General features: G+C 43.0%; 1 protein-coding gene across 3 annotated transcripts in view; it reads right to left on the reverse strand.

The window, feature by feature from the left end:
• Nucleotides 1-952: 952 nt before the first annotated feature.
• Nucleotides 953-15,190, reverse strand: part of Arhgef3 (Rho guanine nucleotide exchange factor 3) — a 169,693-nt gene continuing 155,455 nt past the window's right edge. For 2 of the 3 annotated variants that reach the window (XM_027389614.2, XM_027389618.2), the window contains 4 exons: nucleotides 14,380-14,637; nucleotides 8,688-8,858; nucleotides 5,488-5,674; nucleotides 2,323-2,729 (listed from right to left, as the gene is read on the reverse strand). In XM_027389614.2, the coding sequence (XP_027245415.1) occupies nucleotides 2,380-2,729; nucleotides 5,488-5,674; nucleotides 8,688-8,858; nucleotides 14,380-14,637 (966 nt within the window). In that variant the 3' untranslated portion in view covers nucleotides 2,323-2,379. Of the gene's footprint in view, nucleotides 2,730-5,487; nucleotides 5,675-8,687; nucleotides 8,859-14,379; nucleotides 14,638-15,190 lie in introns of all 3 variants that reach the window. The other variant, XM_035452829.1, reaches the window with a different exon arrangement.

A 15,190-nucleotide genomic window follows, 5' to 3' on the forward strand; every position in this document is an offset into this window, starting at 1 on the left:
GTATAGGGCACGGATTAAAAGTAGTTACTAAAGGGGAATAAATGGGGGGTGGCAAGAGGGCTAAAATGGGTAAAGGTTCTTGCTGCCAAGCCTGATGACCTAAGCTCCATCCTCAGAACACACATAGTGAATGGAGAGGACTAAGTACTTCAAGTTGTCCTCAGACCTCGGCTTAGGTGTGGTAGCACTGGTGTACTTGTGTGCTTGTGAGAACACACATACACACACTAAGTATACATGGATGAATAAATGACTAAGTGAATGAAGGAATGCTTGTGAAAACAGGCTTTAGAAATGTATGTTCTGTAACAGCTTCAAACGATTGATCACACCATTTATTTCAGCCTGTGTTCTTTGGTCAGTTTGTAATTGGAAACCACAAGCAAAGTTTCAGAAAGAAACCCTTGCCCTTCAGGACAACCTGAGATTGATGGTGTTTGAGCACACACTGCACACAGGGGAAGAAGGTATTTTTAATGCAATTTATTTGAAATGCTTCCAGAAAAGTTTTAAGGCCATTATACAAAAAGTATTCATTTCACCAAAATATTCGCCCACTCTCTTCCCATAGGCTGACCCTGACAGAGACCTTTTCTTAACTCATTGACCAGAGTGGCCAGCAGTTCTATTGAGAACAACTCAGGTTTTTCACCACCATCCAGTGTCCCGTCTCTGCTTTCTCTCCATTTGTCTGCAGCAGGTTCATACACTAAATCAGCAACTTGAGAAACAAAGTGGTTTTAAATAAACTTGTAATAAAAAAAAATTCACCATGGTTAGAAATCTATAAATACAGAAATATGCTTTACAGGGTACAACTGATCATAACATTTATTTTGAAAAAAAAATCATGTAATATACCTTGTTTTTCTCTTGGTAACTCTCGACACGAAGCTTCTTTCAGTGCACAAGGCACATGTACATGATAAAGGGATCATTTTGTATTTTGCTGCTTTCTTTTCTGTAAACTTGATAGGTGCAGAAATTAAAAAAAAAAGTTTTTTTGGCAATAATTTAGAATCACTACTACTAGTGCTGGTGTGAGTATAATTTTGTACAAGTCTCCTAAGTATTTACACTTGCAGGGAGCTGTTCCATGTATTTTGTGAACTGCCCCACTTCCCCCCAAGGTCTTTTTACCTGTCCTTGCTTTGTAAATCAAGGCTGGAACACAGAACTTTCCTGTTTGGCTAGCTAGCTGATCCTAGTTAATCAGAGCTAATGAAATCCGGCTCGGGAGGAATTAACCACCATTCTGATTATAGCTTAAGGACCAGAGACGAAAACTCAGGGCCCAAGACCCTCTAAACTAATGACAACTTCAGTGGCTCTCACAAGAGACATATTTCTGACTCCCAAGTCCTTCTCTCAAGTTTGTAAATAGCGCCACCGATGCAATCACCACTCTAAAACAGGAGTGGCTGAGGCAGAAGGAACATGAGGCAGACAGCATCTCAGAATCCTGGCAGATCATTCCTAGCCCTGGGAATCTCTCCTGGCATTGTAGGCCAGAAATGGCTCTCTTTGACAAGCCACTATCTATGACAAACACCTCCCACAGCCACCCCATTTCAGTTGAATATTCAGAACTGACAGGTACTTTCAGCTTTTTGGTTTTGTTTTTACAAAGGAACTCAGTTTGACCTAGAACTTGGTGTATAGCCAAGCCTGTTCTTGAACTCCAGATCTCCTCACCTCTGCTCTCAAGTGCTGGGATTGTAGGCCTGTGCTACCAGGCCCGTCCAGCAGCTGCTTTTGACTTGACCCTTGCTGAAGCCAGCTTCTGTTTCATGTCTTCACAGATTATTACATTCAACTTGCACTGGATGAAACCACAGGGTTCAAACAAAGCTTCCTCCTTTACAAAGTCAAACCTCAGAAACCCCCAGAGATGTTTTCATGTATTCTGGTTGAATAACACGGAACCCGAGTTCACTCCAAGGGTTGGACTTTCCTAGCTTTTATTTGAATGTCATCTCAATACTCTGCAAGGCTTTCTCAATTCCAGATCTTCAGCTACTGTGTTGAAGAGCTACAGGAATACTAGAGAAGCATAGGACAAAGGACTTGTCAACGCACTCCACACACAACAGTAGTTTAGAGATCCTTCCTGTTTTGAAAACTCCAGAAGGATAACTCAAAGTAACTTGTTCACTCCCTCTCCACTCATCCAGATGCTTATGAGATAAAGCAATGGAGGAAAGGCTGCTGCAGACTCCAGCTGACACAGAGCATCAGTGGCTTGTTACAGTACTAGGGACAAGACACAGACAAAGGGACACATGTGCACAGGCACAGAAGTATTACAGCGTGCCTCTCCAAACTGTTCATGTGTGGAATGCCAATACTGTACAGGTAAGACATGGGCACAGCCCTCTGTCAGACACTTTCCTCTGGTCTGCTATTTGCACAGGAGACATCTGTCTGTTCCATCCGCTCACATTCAAGGCTGACCTCACTGGTGTCCATACTGCAGTCCGACTCACTGTCCGATTGGTCCATCTGCTCAAGTTTTGTTTCTCCTTGTGGCTCCCTGTTCTCAGTGCCAGGACCCAGGAGTATTCCCTCAGAGTCCAGCAACCCTGCCTGCCCAGCAGCAGACAGAACTGTTTCTTTGGCTTGCCGGATACAGTTGAGCCACTGCTGTTTGTTGAAGGTGTCATTGGCTTGTAGTGAGTGGGTTTGACTTTGGGATCCATTTTTGAAACTGACTCTGAAGAAGTTTTTAACTAGAAATGAAGAACAAATAAAAAGAGAGTCAATTGGTAGGTATTTGCCAAGGCTAACGATACCACCCATAGCGGCACTAAGCCCTGGGACCCATATCAGACACTGCCGATACAGAAAGTCTCCTACTGATGCAGGACTCAGTCAGTTCTATCCTGATGCCACTCTCAATTGACTAGAGTGACACAGGCCTAGCTCAGTTTCCCTGAAGTGATTGGCTACTACACCTGCCTAAATATTAGAAGCACTTGGAGAGGACATGAGAGGGGAGAAGTGATGCAATTATATTTTTATATTATTATTATTATTTTGGTTTTTCTTTTTTCTTTTTTTTTCTTTTTTTTTTTGTTTTTTTTGAGACAGGGTTTCTCTGTGTAGCTTTGGAGCCTATCCTGGCACTGGCTCTGTAGACCAGGCTGGCCTAGAACTCACAGAGATCTGCCTGCTTCTGCCTCCCAAGTGCTGGGATTAAAGGCGTGTGCCACCACCACCCAGCACAATTATATTTTAATAAAAAATACAGGCCCTATCTTAGAAAAACAAAAGATAAATAACCCTGTCAATCTCTGTCTTTTCCGTTATTATCAATTTTATTATTATTTGGAGACAGAGTCTCACTAAGTAGTTCTGGCTGGCCTTGAACTCACTACGTAGACCAAACTCACAGAGATCCACCCGCCTCTGCCTCCCAGGTGCTGGGATGAAGATCCTAGGCATGTACCACTATGTGTAGGGAGTAACCCTAGCCCCGCCCAATAGTCCTGGGGCAGGTACCAGGTGGAAGGACATTACATGTATGGATACTCAAGGAAAGAACGTAGCTATAACCATCGAACAAAAAGAACGTGCTATACGGTAAAAATTTACAGCTGTCTCTCAAATAACTCTATGTCTATTCATTTCCTGGTCCCTATTCAACTAAATCGAGACTGGATTTAGAGTTGGGTTTGGCTTTCCTACTCTAAAATCCAAGTATGTTATTTAACAACATTTAAAAGTTTCTGTGTTATATCAAGAAGCCAATTGCTATAATACAGAATAAATAAAGAATAAGAGGACTATCTTTGTTTTTCTTGGCTTTTCTTTTACACCCTCTCAGAATCGTTGTTAGTCAAGGTTCATCAAGGTACCTTTTCCAGTACACATACATAAACAAGCGAACATTTCTCTGATGACACTTATGTTTGAGTCCCATACAGCCATCAAGACCCAGCCTGACAGCAATCCCTACATGCTCCGGAAAAGGAATTGGACTACACCTTCCTGACTACACTGGATTCAACTCACTCCGTTTCGACTGACACTCCAACCAGAACCTCGAGTAACGACTTCAATCAAGTTGAGGATTTCAACGTAGATCTTCAATCAAACAAATCATCTAACATGGACTAGACATAACTCATTAGAGACTTTCCCTGTACTAGCGTTTTTTTTTTCCACAGGGCCCCCACATGACCATCTTCGTCCCGTTTCAGCAGGAAGTAACCTAGAAGATGCTACGCCCCCGTTCCCCATTATTGTGTATTAGGGTAGTGTAAGCCTAGTTAAGAATGACCTTCTTATTGTTTAGAGTTGGGATTGGAAGAAGGTGTTCAAGTTAGACACTTTTTCCACATGACTTTAAGACTTAGCTAGAATAGACATAGGATGTATCATAGCAGATTATTGTATATTCTTGTATTCCACCCTTATGATTGTTAGTTTTGGATATTTTACACTATTAAGTTTTAATCCTCTCTTAGACTAAAAGGGGAATTGTAGGGAGTAACCCTAGCCCCGCCCAATAGTCCTGGGGCAGGTACCAGGTGGACCTGGGGACTCGCCCATAAGGGCGGGGTGAAGGAAAGCCGGGATGACGTAAGAGGGGCTTCTTAAAGAACTGCACGGGGGGACCGCGCTCTCTTTTTGTTCTGGCTGCGCTGGCTGGGTTCTTAACCTAGCTCTGGCCTGTGTTTCATCCGGCTGTGCTTGGAAATAAAGAGACTTTAATCCAATAACTATGCCCAGATTGGGTTTTAGTTTTCTAACCAGCATTAGGAATACTTGAACATTGTATACTGTGCACTCCACAGGAACAAAAACTATAATGTCTTGGCTTATCATTAGTACCTACAACAGTGCTCACTACATAATAATGCCTGACAGAGACTGCTATCTTGGCTTCTCATGGTCATTTCCTTTATTTAGTTAAATCTTGTGTTAGAGATGCCCTTTGAGTAGTGCTGCAGGTGAACACGTACCCCAGCTCATCATTCATTTTGCTTTTGTTTTCTTCTGAGGTAGGCTTTCACTATGTAGCCCAGGTTGGCCTCCAACTCATAATCCCATGTTGGGCCATGGCAGCTGGGCTCTAGTTGATTCTTCTTAAGCCTCCAGCAACGACACCAGAACAACTACAAAACTTCACATTATGGAACTAGTGCCCACACAGAGACAGCATGGTATTAAGCATTCTTTCATGTAGCAGTAAGAGACAGAGCCAGGGAGCAAAAGGTGCACCAGCTACATGTGCTCATGGATGAGCTCATGGACTGTATGCCACCTAATGCTCAAAGCAATCACAACAGGAAAGTAGCCAAATGGGAAACTAAGGCTCACAGAGCTTGAACTTGATTGCACACCAGCAAGTGAAGAGTCAGCATTGGAACACAGTTTGGCTTCAAGGCTGGGTCTGTTCTAGTTTCCCCAGCTAGCTACTCCTTCCATATTTCTAACATCAAATGGTTTAATATGTCACTGCAGTCTGTTCCCCACACATACTTCTCTCATTGTTGCTGAAGGCCCCACGCAGGGAACCACCCAGCCTCACTTCTCCATCTTGCAGGTCTTCCAGCATGAGGTCCTTCACAGGGATGGGCTGCCGATACAACTGGTAGCAGAGTTGCTCGTTGTGAGTGACAGCTCGAGTGATCACAAGCACTTCTTGGAACAGGAAAACATGTAGTTTCTAGAAGAAAAGAGCCCACAGGATTGTCCTAAGCAACAATGTAGTAAGTGGTGAATCTGGGCCTGTGTATCGAGAGGTCTTTAGGAATCCAGTTCATAGCAGATTATGAGTGCATGCTCAAATCTGTTTCTAGGAAAATACAAGTAGGCAGATATGAGGCATTTCCAGATACATATATTCACACCTTAATATAGGTTCCTCTTTCAGAACCCACTGGAGCAAGGCATTCTATAGATAACTGTAACCAGAACCCTACTTATATTACAATTCACAACCTGTCCATACACACAATCTCCAGTTAGACTAAGAGAAAAATAAGGGAACAGAGTGAACAGGATGGTGAAAAGGAATTAATGCTCTTCTGGCTTCAATACAATTCTAAGAGATCAAGTTAATAATAGTTTGTAAAGGATGAGACTATATCAAATCCTAATAACAACTCTGACTTCCCAAACCCATAAAAATGTGTTTCTTCAACCACTGGGCTAATCATCAACTTTAACCAGCAACTCTGGCTGGCACCGTGCTCATCAGAGAGGGACTGCTGGAATCAGAGAAAGGTGACCTTCATGTCCTCAGTAAGTTCATCAGCACCTGGGTTCTCTGGAGAGACTGTGCTTACAGGGTGGATGGCTGATACATGTGATGGGCAAAAAGAATCTCAAAAGATGAAGGCATGTCTCAAACCACATCATGAAAGCAAGCTGCCTCTGTGTAGCTGAGGCAGAACATCTTAGAAAATGAAGATTTGCCTCAGATCACACAAGAGTAAGCTTCCTGTGCAGTGCTGGCGCATATCTGTGGCGTTCAACTCTGAGTACCAGACCCTTATAGTCTGCAAAGGTTCAGGAGTTAAGGTGGAATGATACAGCTCTGGTGCTAGGCTCTGGCTTTCTGGTGGAAATGTGGGGATGCTAATCCAGGACTCTTAAGAGGCCACCAGCAGGAGAGGGGTAAAAAACTCAATATTAGAATCTTGATTTGAGTGGAGGAAGCACATTCTACATTATCAGCGATTTACTATCTGAAAAAAAAAAAGCAATCTGTAGGTCTCCTACCACACACATTCTACATACTGCAGAGGTGAAAAATTCTACCAGACCTTAGGTGGTAGGGCTGTATGCCTTAAAAGATTGGCTGGGGCCTTTAAATCCAGCACTCGGGAGGCAGAGGCAGATGGATCTCTGTGAGTTTGAGGCCAGCCTGGTCTCTAGAGCGAGTGCCAGGATAGGCTCCAAAGCTACACAGAGAAACCCTGTCTTGCAAAACAAAAAAACAAAAAACAAAAAAAAAAAAAAAAGAGAGAGATTGGCTGGAAACACAGCTGTAATCCTACTAGTTGGGAAGTGGAGGTAAGATATTGCAAATTCAAGGTGAGCCTGGGCTATACATTGAGTTTGAGTTTAACCTGGGCCACCTGGGGAAGACTCTGTTTCAAAATAGACAAACAATAAAATCTTAAAAGAATACTTGAAGATCATAAAACATCTAAGCACAAAATTAGTAAGTTAAAAACCTCTCTCCCTCACCGCCCCCCAGGGTTCCCCTCATAGGATGTAGTGGTTATAGAAATGGGTTTTGTCTTTTTAGGGGTAGGGAAGAGAGAGTGGTGGGCCATTGTATTAGGATTTTGTTTCTATATCAATAGATCTTGTAGTTAAGGCAGGCAGCTTGAACTGGGGTGGTCTGGGCAATGTTTTTAAAATATCCTCTTGCCAGGCGGTGGTGGCACACACCTTTACAGGAGGCAGAGACAGGTGGATCTCTGTGAGTTCAAGGCCAGTCTGGAGTTCCAGGGAGTTCCAGGACAGGCTCCAAAGCTACACAGAGAACCCCTGTCTTGAAAAACCAAATAAAATAAAATAAAATAAAATAAAATAAAAAAGTAAAATATCCGTCATTTATAAATATTCATTGACAATCAGCTGCCTTTTGCTCCCACTCCTGCGCCATTTTTTCCTGACACAGGACTTTGTTTGTAATAATGTTCACACCTTCAGCAAGAGCCAAACCCAACAAACCTCCCACCCCAACTACTGTCTTTATTCTCAGAGCTTCACTGCCTGTAGACCTCATCTTTCTGCCATCTAATCAGAGGGGGCTGGGCCTCAACTGCTGTGTAACAGGACCATCATAAACACATTCAGTCAAAGGGGCTTTGGCCTCGACTGGTGTCTCACAACAGGACCATCTCCCAGGAAGCAATGCTTCTACCTGTTTCTCAAGACTTCCTAGAAAGAACTTTCAAGGAACTGTTGATCCATCACCTAAATCCTCTGCTGCTTCCTGGAACTCACTTTCTGGCAGTCAGTAGCTATCTCACACACATGCAGGTCCACACGCCAGTGTCAGTGGCGCCATCACAAATGGCATGGCTGAATCCACAGGAGGCCTGATAACAAGCTATACAACATACTCTAACAACAAGGGGTAATTTCAGACTCAACCACATAAACTGAAAGGGTGTCTCTTAAATTATCACATTTAATCAACTTCTTCTAAGCTAAATATTTTTTTTTTTTTTGAGAAGGTTTTCACTATGTACTCTGGCTGACCTGGAACCCATTATGAGGATCAGGCTAGTCTCATACTCTCTCTGCAGCCCTGACAGACCTTGAACTTAAAACTTCCCTGCTTCAGCTTCCCAAGTAGCTGGGATTATTACCTGTGCTATTAGTACCTGTGCTATTAGGTCTGGCTCACTACTTTCTGATGTCAAAGTGGTACACATAGTATATGCCTAAAATCCCAGCTGCTGGGGAGGCGGGTGTATGGCTTGATTCATCCTAGTAGGCAACTTAATTGAACTCTGTCTCAAAATCTAAAAAAAAGTAAAGAGAAGGTTAGGAATGTATTCAGTGGCAGGGTGCTTGCCTAGTGGCAGCAACTAGGTTAAATTCTTTTCACCACAAAAAAAAGAAAAAAAAAAAAAGAACTTAGAAAAGAAAAGCTGGGGTGGGGGTGGGGCTAGGGGAAGTACCAGGGTAAGGCTCTGAGGAGAGTAACTACTTACCACACCCCGGTTATTTTTCAGTTCCCCGTGACAACACAGGACTCTTGAGCTGTCAATCAGGGAATCTTTCTGGCCTTCTTCCAAGTAAAGAAGCCGCTCTTTGTAGTAACGGCATTCCGATTCTCCAGTCTTGGTGTTGATTTCTGCCACAATGCCCTGAATGATGTTTATCTATGGAAACAAAGAAGAATAGTAAATAAAAATGGGGGAAGTAAGCCAACCCACCCACAGCCACAGGCTTAGAGCCAGCCTCCAGGCTACCCAGACACTACTGCATCTAATGCTGAAAGCTGACATATGTGTGGCCACTGTGGGAAAGGGGAAAAATAAAGCTTTTTTTTTTTTTTTTTTTTTTCTTAAGAGGCTCTGGCTGGCCTCAAACTCACTATGTAATCCAGGCCAGAGTTGAACTCACAGAGATACTTAATGGGTAACACAGTATCCAGCTAAGTTTAATATACCAAGTTTATATAATTTATGCATAGATATATATTTGTATCATATACTATGCTGGTTAGTGTTTTGTCAAATTGACACAAGCTAGGTTTCATATGGGAAGAGGAAACTGCAATGGAGAAATGCCCTTGCCAGAGTGGCCTGTGGTAAAGCCTATGGAACATTTTCTTAATTAGTGATTGATGTGAGAGAGCCTAGTCCATTGTGGATGGCACCACCCCTGGGCAGGTGGTCTGGGTTTGTGTAAGAAAGCAGGCTGAGCAAGCCATGGGGAACAACTCAGTAAGCAACACCCCTCAATGGCTTCTGCTCCAGTCCTTGACTCCAGGTTCTTGTCCTGGCTTCCCTCAGCTATGGACTTGATGTTATGGTGGAAGCTTCATCCCAGCCCCTGGCATCCATATACCCAAAGAGTCTAGAATGTTATGTGGAGGTTCCACCCAAGCCCCCTTCCCCATCTCCCTCCAAGCCCTGTTACATCTCAGAAAGCCCACCAAATGATAACCCCTCCCCCGAGATGCTCAAGACCACTCCCACAGGGTATTTAAACTGCCTCCCAGAAAATAGACTCGTGGTTTTCTGGTCTCTCTTTCCTGTCTCCTCTCTGGGGGGCTGGAAGGCCATTCAGGAGTGTTGTATCTAATAAACGTGGGCTTTTTCTAATTCGGTTTGATTTGGTGTGATTTAGATTACCACATTGGCGGAGAGGCTTATTGGGGTGCACAAACTTTTCACTTATAAGCTGTAAGGTGAAATAAACTCTTTTCTCCCCAAGCTGGTTTTAGTCATGGCATCTTATCACAACAACAGAAACCCTAAGACACAAGCAAATCTAAAAGTGATGCATAACAGTATCTGAGTGGAAGAGGTACAAAGTAGTCTTGGATGCTTAAGAATTTACTTATACTGCATACCTACAATCCTAACACCTGGGACACATAGGTAGGAGGACTATGAGGAGGGTGTTCATGACCAGCCTGGGTTGCAAGGCAAGTTCCTAGGCCAATCCATAATGAGACCCTGTTTCAAGAAACCAATACCTAGCAAATATTCCCCACCAAATGCAAACCAAACAGAACTGAATCAAAACAAATGGAACGGAACTGAATGGATCCAAATCAAATGGGAGACACCTGAACAGCTGCTTAATGTTTTAACTCTTAACAGGCTTTCTCTGTTTTCAGCAGGCAGTGGAATTCATACACCCCTTTGAAAAAGACCTCAGCAGTAATGGCCTTGGCTTCTTACTAGTGAACCATTTACTAATTGCTCTGGGGCAGGGGAGCTAATCAACACTTGAGCCAATTTTTAGAGTTTCCTGCAAGTGTCCAGGAAACCCAGAAGGGTCCTCACCACAGATATAATGGGCTCACTTCCGAATTAAACTCAGGAACTGAACAGCCAGCCTGTCATGCAAAGAGTTATAAACTCAAATGCTACAGTGGTTCCTTGAGCAGCTTTGACTACTTTCACACACAGCTTCTTTCTCTGGTATGTGAAAAAATGTTCACAGGCAAGAAAGACAATGAAAACAGCCAGCAGCATCATTCCACACCTGAATCTACCCAGTACCCAGAGGCTCTGGTCTTTTTACACCGGGTCTTGAGGGAGATTTATTCTGCATTATTTCTGAGAGTTCAAGTTGCATAAAGTAGACTGCCAGTAACAAACAGTCACAGCAGTTGTGTGTTTAAATTAAATGTGTTGTTGCATGCCTTGCTAGGGTTCAAACTGAAGGCAAGAAAGTTCTGGAAAAGGGAGACAATGAGAAATACAACTGTAAGGAGCCAACACAGTCCGGAATTCACCCTGTCCATCTAGTCATTTGTGTGACAATGCCATCCACTCATCAGTTCCTGACATGAACCAAGAATAGCAGTGCTCACTACAGCTGCATCAAAAGCAAGGCTGTTTTATGGGGGGAGGGAGGGATGGTTGGCAAGGTCATAAAACCAGCTGCCACAATCCTTAGAGCTTTCTTTTCTTTCCTTTTTATTTTATTTATTTATTTTCATTTTTCAAGACAGGGTTTCTCTGTGTTACCAGTCTTGGCTGCCCTGGAACTTGCTTTGTAGTCCAGGCTGGCCTCAAATTCACAGAGATCCACCTGCCTCTGCCTCCTGAGTGCTGGGATTAAAGGCTTGCGCCATCACTGCCCAGCACAATCTTTAGATTTTAAATCATTAAATATCTAGATAGTCAAAGTTCTGTTTTAAGAAATTCTTTTTGGTAGTGCTTATCTCTAATCTCACCCAGTTCTTGGGCAACAAAGGTAAGAGGGTTAGAATTCAAAGCCAGAATCTGCCACATGAGACTTTGTCTCAGGTAATCAATAAAATAAGGGAATTCCACTGCCTTCTCAAAACACCATTAAGAAATCCTAGTAATGACAAAGTAGTTTATATCTACATTGAAAGCCAGCCTTATCTTTAAAAATCTAGTCACAGGGGTGAATGGAATCAACTCCCTTGGCATAGAAGAGACTTAGTCTGGTTTTCTCTCTTTGCATAGATGGGGAATTTATTCAGGAATGTGTGGCTAAGCCAAGTGTGGCACTATGGATTTTTGTGTCTATCAAACACATCCATAATGTGCCCAACAGTACAGGGCTAAAGAAATCCCATCTAGGGTATGCTACATGGGTTGTGAAAAGGAGAGGGGAAAATACAAACTCAACTGTGCAAAGGGACATATAAAAGCTTTGTGGACATTTCCAAATGTGAGTTTACCATGCTTCACACCCAGACCTGGCCTGATGATCAGGTGCAGGCTCAACTTTTGAAGGCTTTACACTCTATACACAAGGAAATGGGTAACTAGCATGTTCCCTCATGTTGCAGACAATCATTCTTAGCTGTTTGTTTTTAGATTCAAACCAGATCACTTAAAAAAGAGGACAGTATGCTTTAAATGCCATGTTTTAACAAGAAGAAATCTCTTCAGTAGAACTGAACACAAGTTCACATGATTCACACAAATAACTATTGAGCATGGCTGGAGTTCCCTGCTGTTTGTATTCCTGCAGAATACCCTCTCATTGGGATGAGATATGGAGAGGAGATCATGCTCTTCCCAGCAATAAAAACATACATCACAAAGTGAGAGGAACCTCAACCCAGTGCCTGTGATCCCTCTCTGTGCTGGGGATGGGGGCCTGGTCTCTGTATGATGGGCCTGCCAGACACTGCTGCCTCATGAATCAGGAGTCTGTCCTCATTCTTCCCAAACCCACATGGAGGCTTCTGGGCCAGCTTTGTAACAGTGAGGTCTCACCACAAAGCTTGTCCATAACAAGTCAGCTCTCTGCAATTCCCAAGGCATGAGGGGCTCAAAGACATAACTAGCTCTCCAATGTACTGAACAGGACTGTAAAGCAGAATTTGGAGCTATCTCACAGATTGTAATGAGTGTTAAAATGAGATAAAACAGTCTGTAAGGTAATTACATAAAGTTGAGTACTTGGCAAACATCAGTGATTATACTATTGCTGTTACTACTAATAATAATTAAACTCTTCTCAGGGAGATTATTGGCTTATTCAGCAGGATCAGGCTTCTGATTTCCAAATTACCTACATAAATGTTGCTGTTACTGTTCCAGATCAGAAATGAGCCTTTTGAGTTGGTCATTTAAATCTTCATTATCCTACCACCACCTTTTATCTTTTCTTTAAAAAAAAAGTGTGTGTGTGTGTGTGTGTGTGTGTGTGTGTGTGTGTGTGTGTGTGTGTGTGGTGTGGTGTGTGGGCACATGTGTGCCATGGTACCCAAGTGGAAGTCAGATGACAATTTTCAGGAGTTGGGTCACTTCTTCCAAAGTATGCTCAGGAGATTGAATTTAGGTCACCAGGCTCACATAGCAATCTCATTAGCCATCTTTTTGATATTGGATTTTTTGTCTTTTTGTTGTTGTTTTTTGTTTTTGAGACAGGGTTCAAGTCTGCCTCAGACTGAGATTCAAATCAACTCAAGAATTTTCCATGTCATGTAATTAACTAAAGTCTTCTAAATAGTTAGGATTCAGGGTTCAAACCCAGATTTATCACTTATAAACTAGAACCCTGGACACATTACTCTGCTGATCAGAAAGCCAAGATGGTCTAGATGAAGGGGATGGGGGGGCCAGTGGGAAGGAAGCCCAGGTTCAAAGTTGTGAAAAGCCAGATCAGGGAAGGGTGGTGGTGGTAAGCCTTATACAGTGATGCATGATGCATGCTCAGTAAACCTTTGCTGAATAAGGATGCAGTGGCAACTAGGAGGTTGATCAGGTACCTTAGTGCACTTGGGTACAGATGGGCACTAGACCTCTTTTTTTTTTTTTTTTTTTTTTTTTTTTTTTTTTTGGTTTTTCGAGATAGGGTTTCTCTGTGTAGCTTTGGAGCCTGTCCTGGCACTTGCTCTGTAGACCAGGCTGGCCTGAAACTCACAGAGATCCTCCTGCCTCTGCCTCTGCCTCCTGAGTGATAGGATTAAAGACATGCAGCACCAACACCTGGCAAGCACTAGATCTTAAACAGGTGTACCTTCACAAATGAGCTTTGAACTAGCTAGAAGCCAATTCCCATTTTCTTTTCTTTTCTTTTTTTTTTTTTTTTTTTTTGGTTTTTGGAGACAGGGTTTCTCTATGTAGCTTTGGAGCTTATCCTGGCACTCATTCTGGAGACCAGGCTGGCCTCGAACTCACAGAGATCCGCCTGCCTCTGCCTCCCAAGTGCTGGGATTAAAGGCGTGTGCCACCAATGCCCGGCTGCCCCCGCCCCATTTTCTTACTAAATAAAAATTCTTGCATTTAAAATCCTCACAAAGATTTTAGTTCTCTCAGTCTACAATTCAAATACCAGATTGGAGTGGTATTAAAAAGACATCAAGAAAGTATAAAACTTGAGCTGGGTGTGGCAGCACATACCTATCTACAATCCTAGCATTTGGGAGGCTGAGATTGGAGGATTGAGAGTGGCCACAAGTTTGAAGCTAGCCTGGCCTGTGTTAAGCAAACACACATGCACACATTCAGACAATCAATAATAAAAGTATTAGAACCAAATATATCTTAAGCTACTTTATGTGTGAGGAACTGGAAACTGGTAAGAAAAAGTAAAAACAAACAAACAAATAAATGAATAGTTCCAGGCCTGGAATCCAAGATTGCTGGGCCCCATGCATACAGTACCTACTGACCCGACCCTAGCCATTGTGGAGAGTGACACAACAAGAGAAAAAGAAGCAGGCAAACTTACAGCTTCTTCCAAGTGCTGTTGATCTGGATCATCATTCGGCGTGTGCCTCAGGATTTCTCGGAGGAGCAGAGGGTATTTTACCAGACGACTCCTGGGAATATCAAGGAAATTCCAGAGATCTAGTTTTCGGCTGAAGGGGGATTCTAAGCAGCGCTGAAGGAAATCCTGGACTCTGTGGTCTTGCTTTTTGTGGTCCAGGAGGGCTTTGGCAGCAACTTGATTGCTGCAGTAGCTGTCATAGGAGCTGAGACAAGGCAGCTGAGAAGGAAACATAAAGGGAAGGCTGGGTGTCAGCGTCATTGCTATGAAGGTCCAGGCTGGCATCACTTAGGAATGAACAAACACCGAATTGGTCTCCTGACCCAGCCAACATTCCTTTATCAGCAAGGGTGGAAGAAACTAACCAGTGCAATCTTCAAAATGACAGACAACACACAAAAATGTCATGTTCTCAGTTGTGCTTTCACTTTTTAAAGGTCCCTACCAAAACTCCTTAGCTTTATCTAGCAACTTAAGCTAGAAAAAAAGAACCAAAAGAACCAGTTTTGCAGATGCATATAGAGCGGGGTTTTTTTTGTTGTTGTTTGGTTGTGGTGTGTGTGTGTGTGTGTGTGTGTGTGTGTGTGTGTGTGTGTGTGTGTGTGTGTAGTTAGTGCTTGGGACTGAACCCAAGGTCTCATGCATGCTTGATGTTCTACCACTGAGCTAAAACCCAGTCTCAGAACTTCCCTAACCCTTCCCAAGCACTCAGTAAGGCAGAAGTTATCAATTTATTTCATTTTATGTATATTTTGTGGTGTTTGCATGTGTT

The sequence above is a fragment of the Cricetulus griseus genome (genome assembly GCF_003668045.3).
Source record: "Cricetulus griseus strain 17A/GY chromosome 1 unlocalized genomic scaffold, alternate assembly CriGri-PICRH-1.0 chr1_1, whole genome shotgun sequence".
NCBI lineage: Eukaryota > Metazoa > Chordata > Mammalia > Rodentia > Cricetidae > Cricetulus > Cricetulus griseus.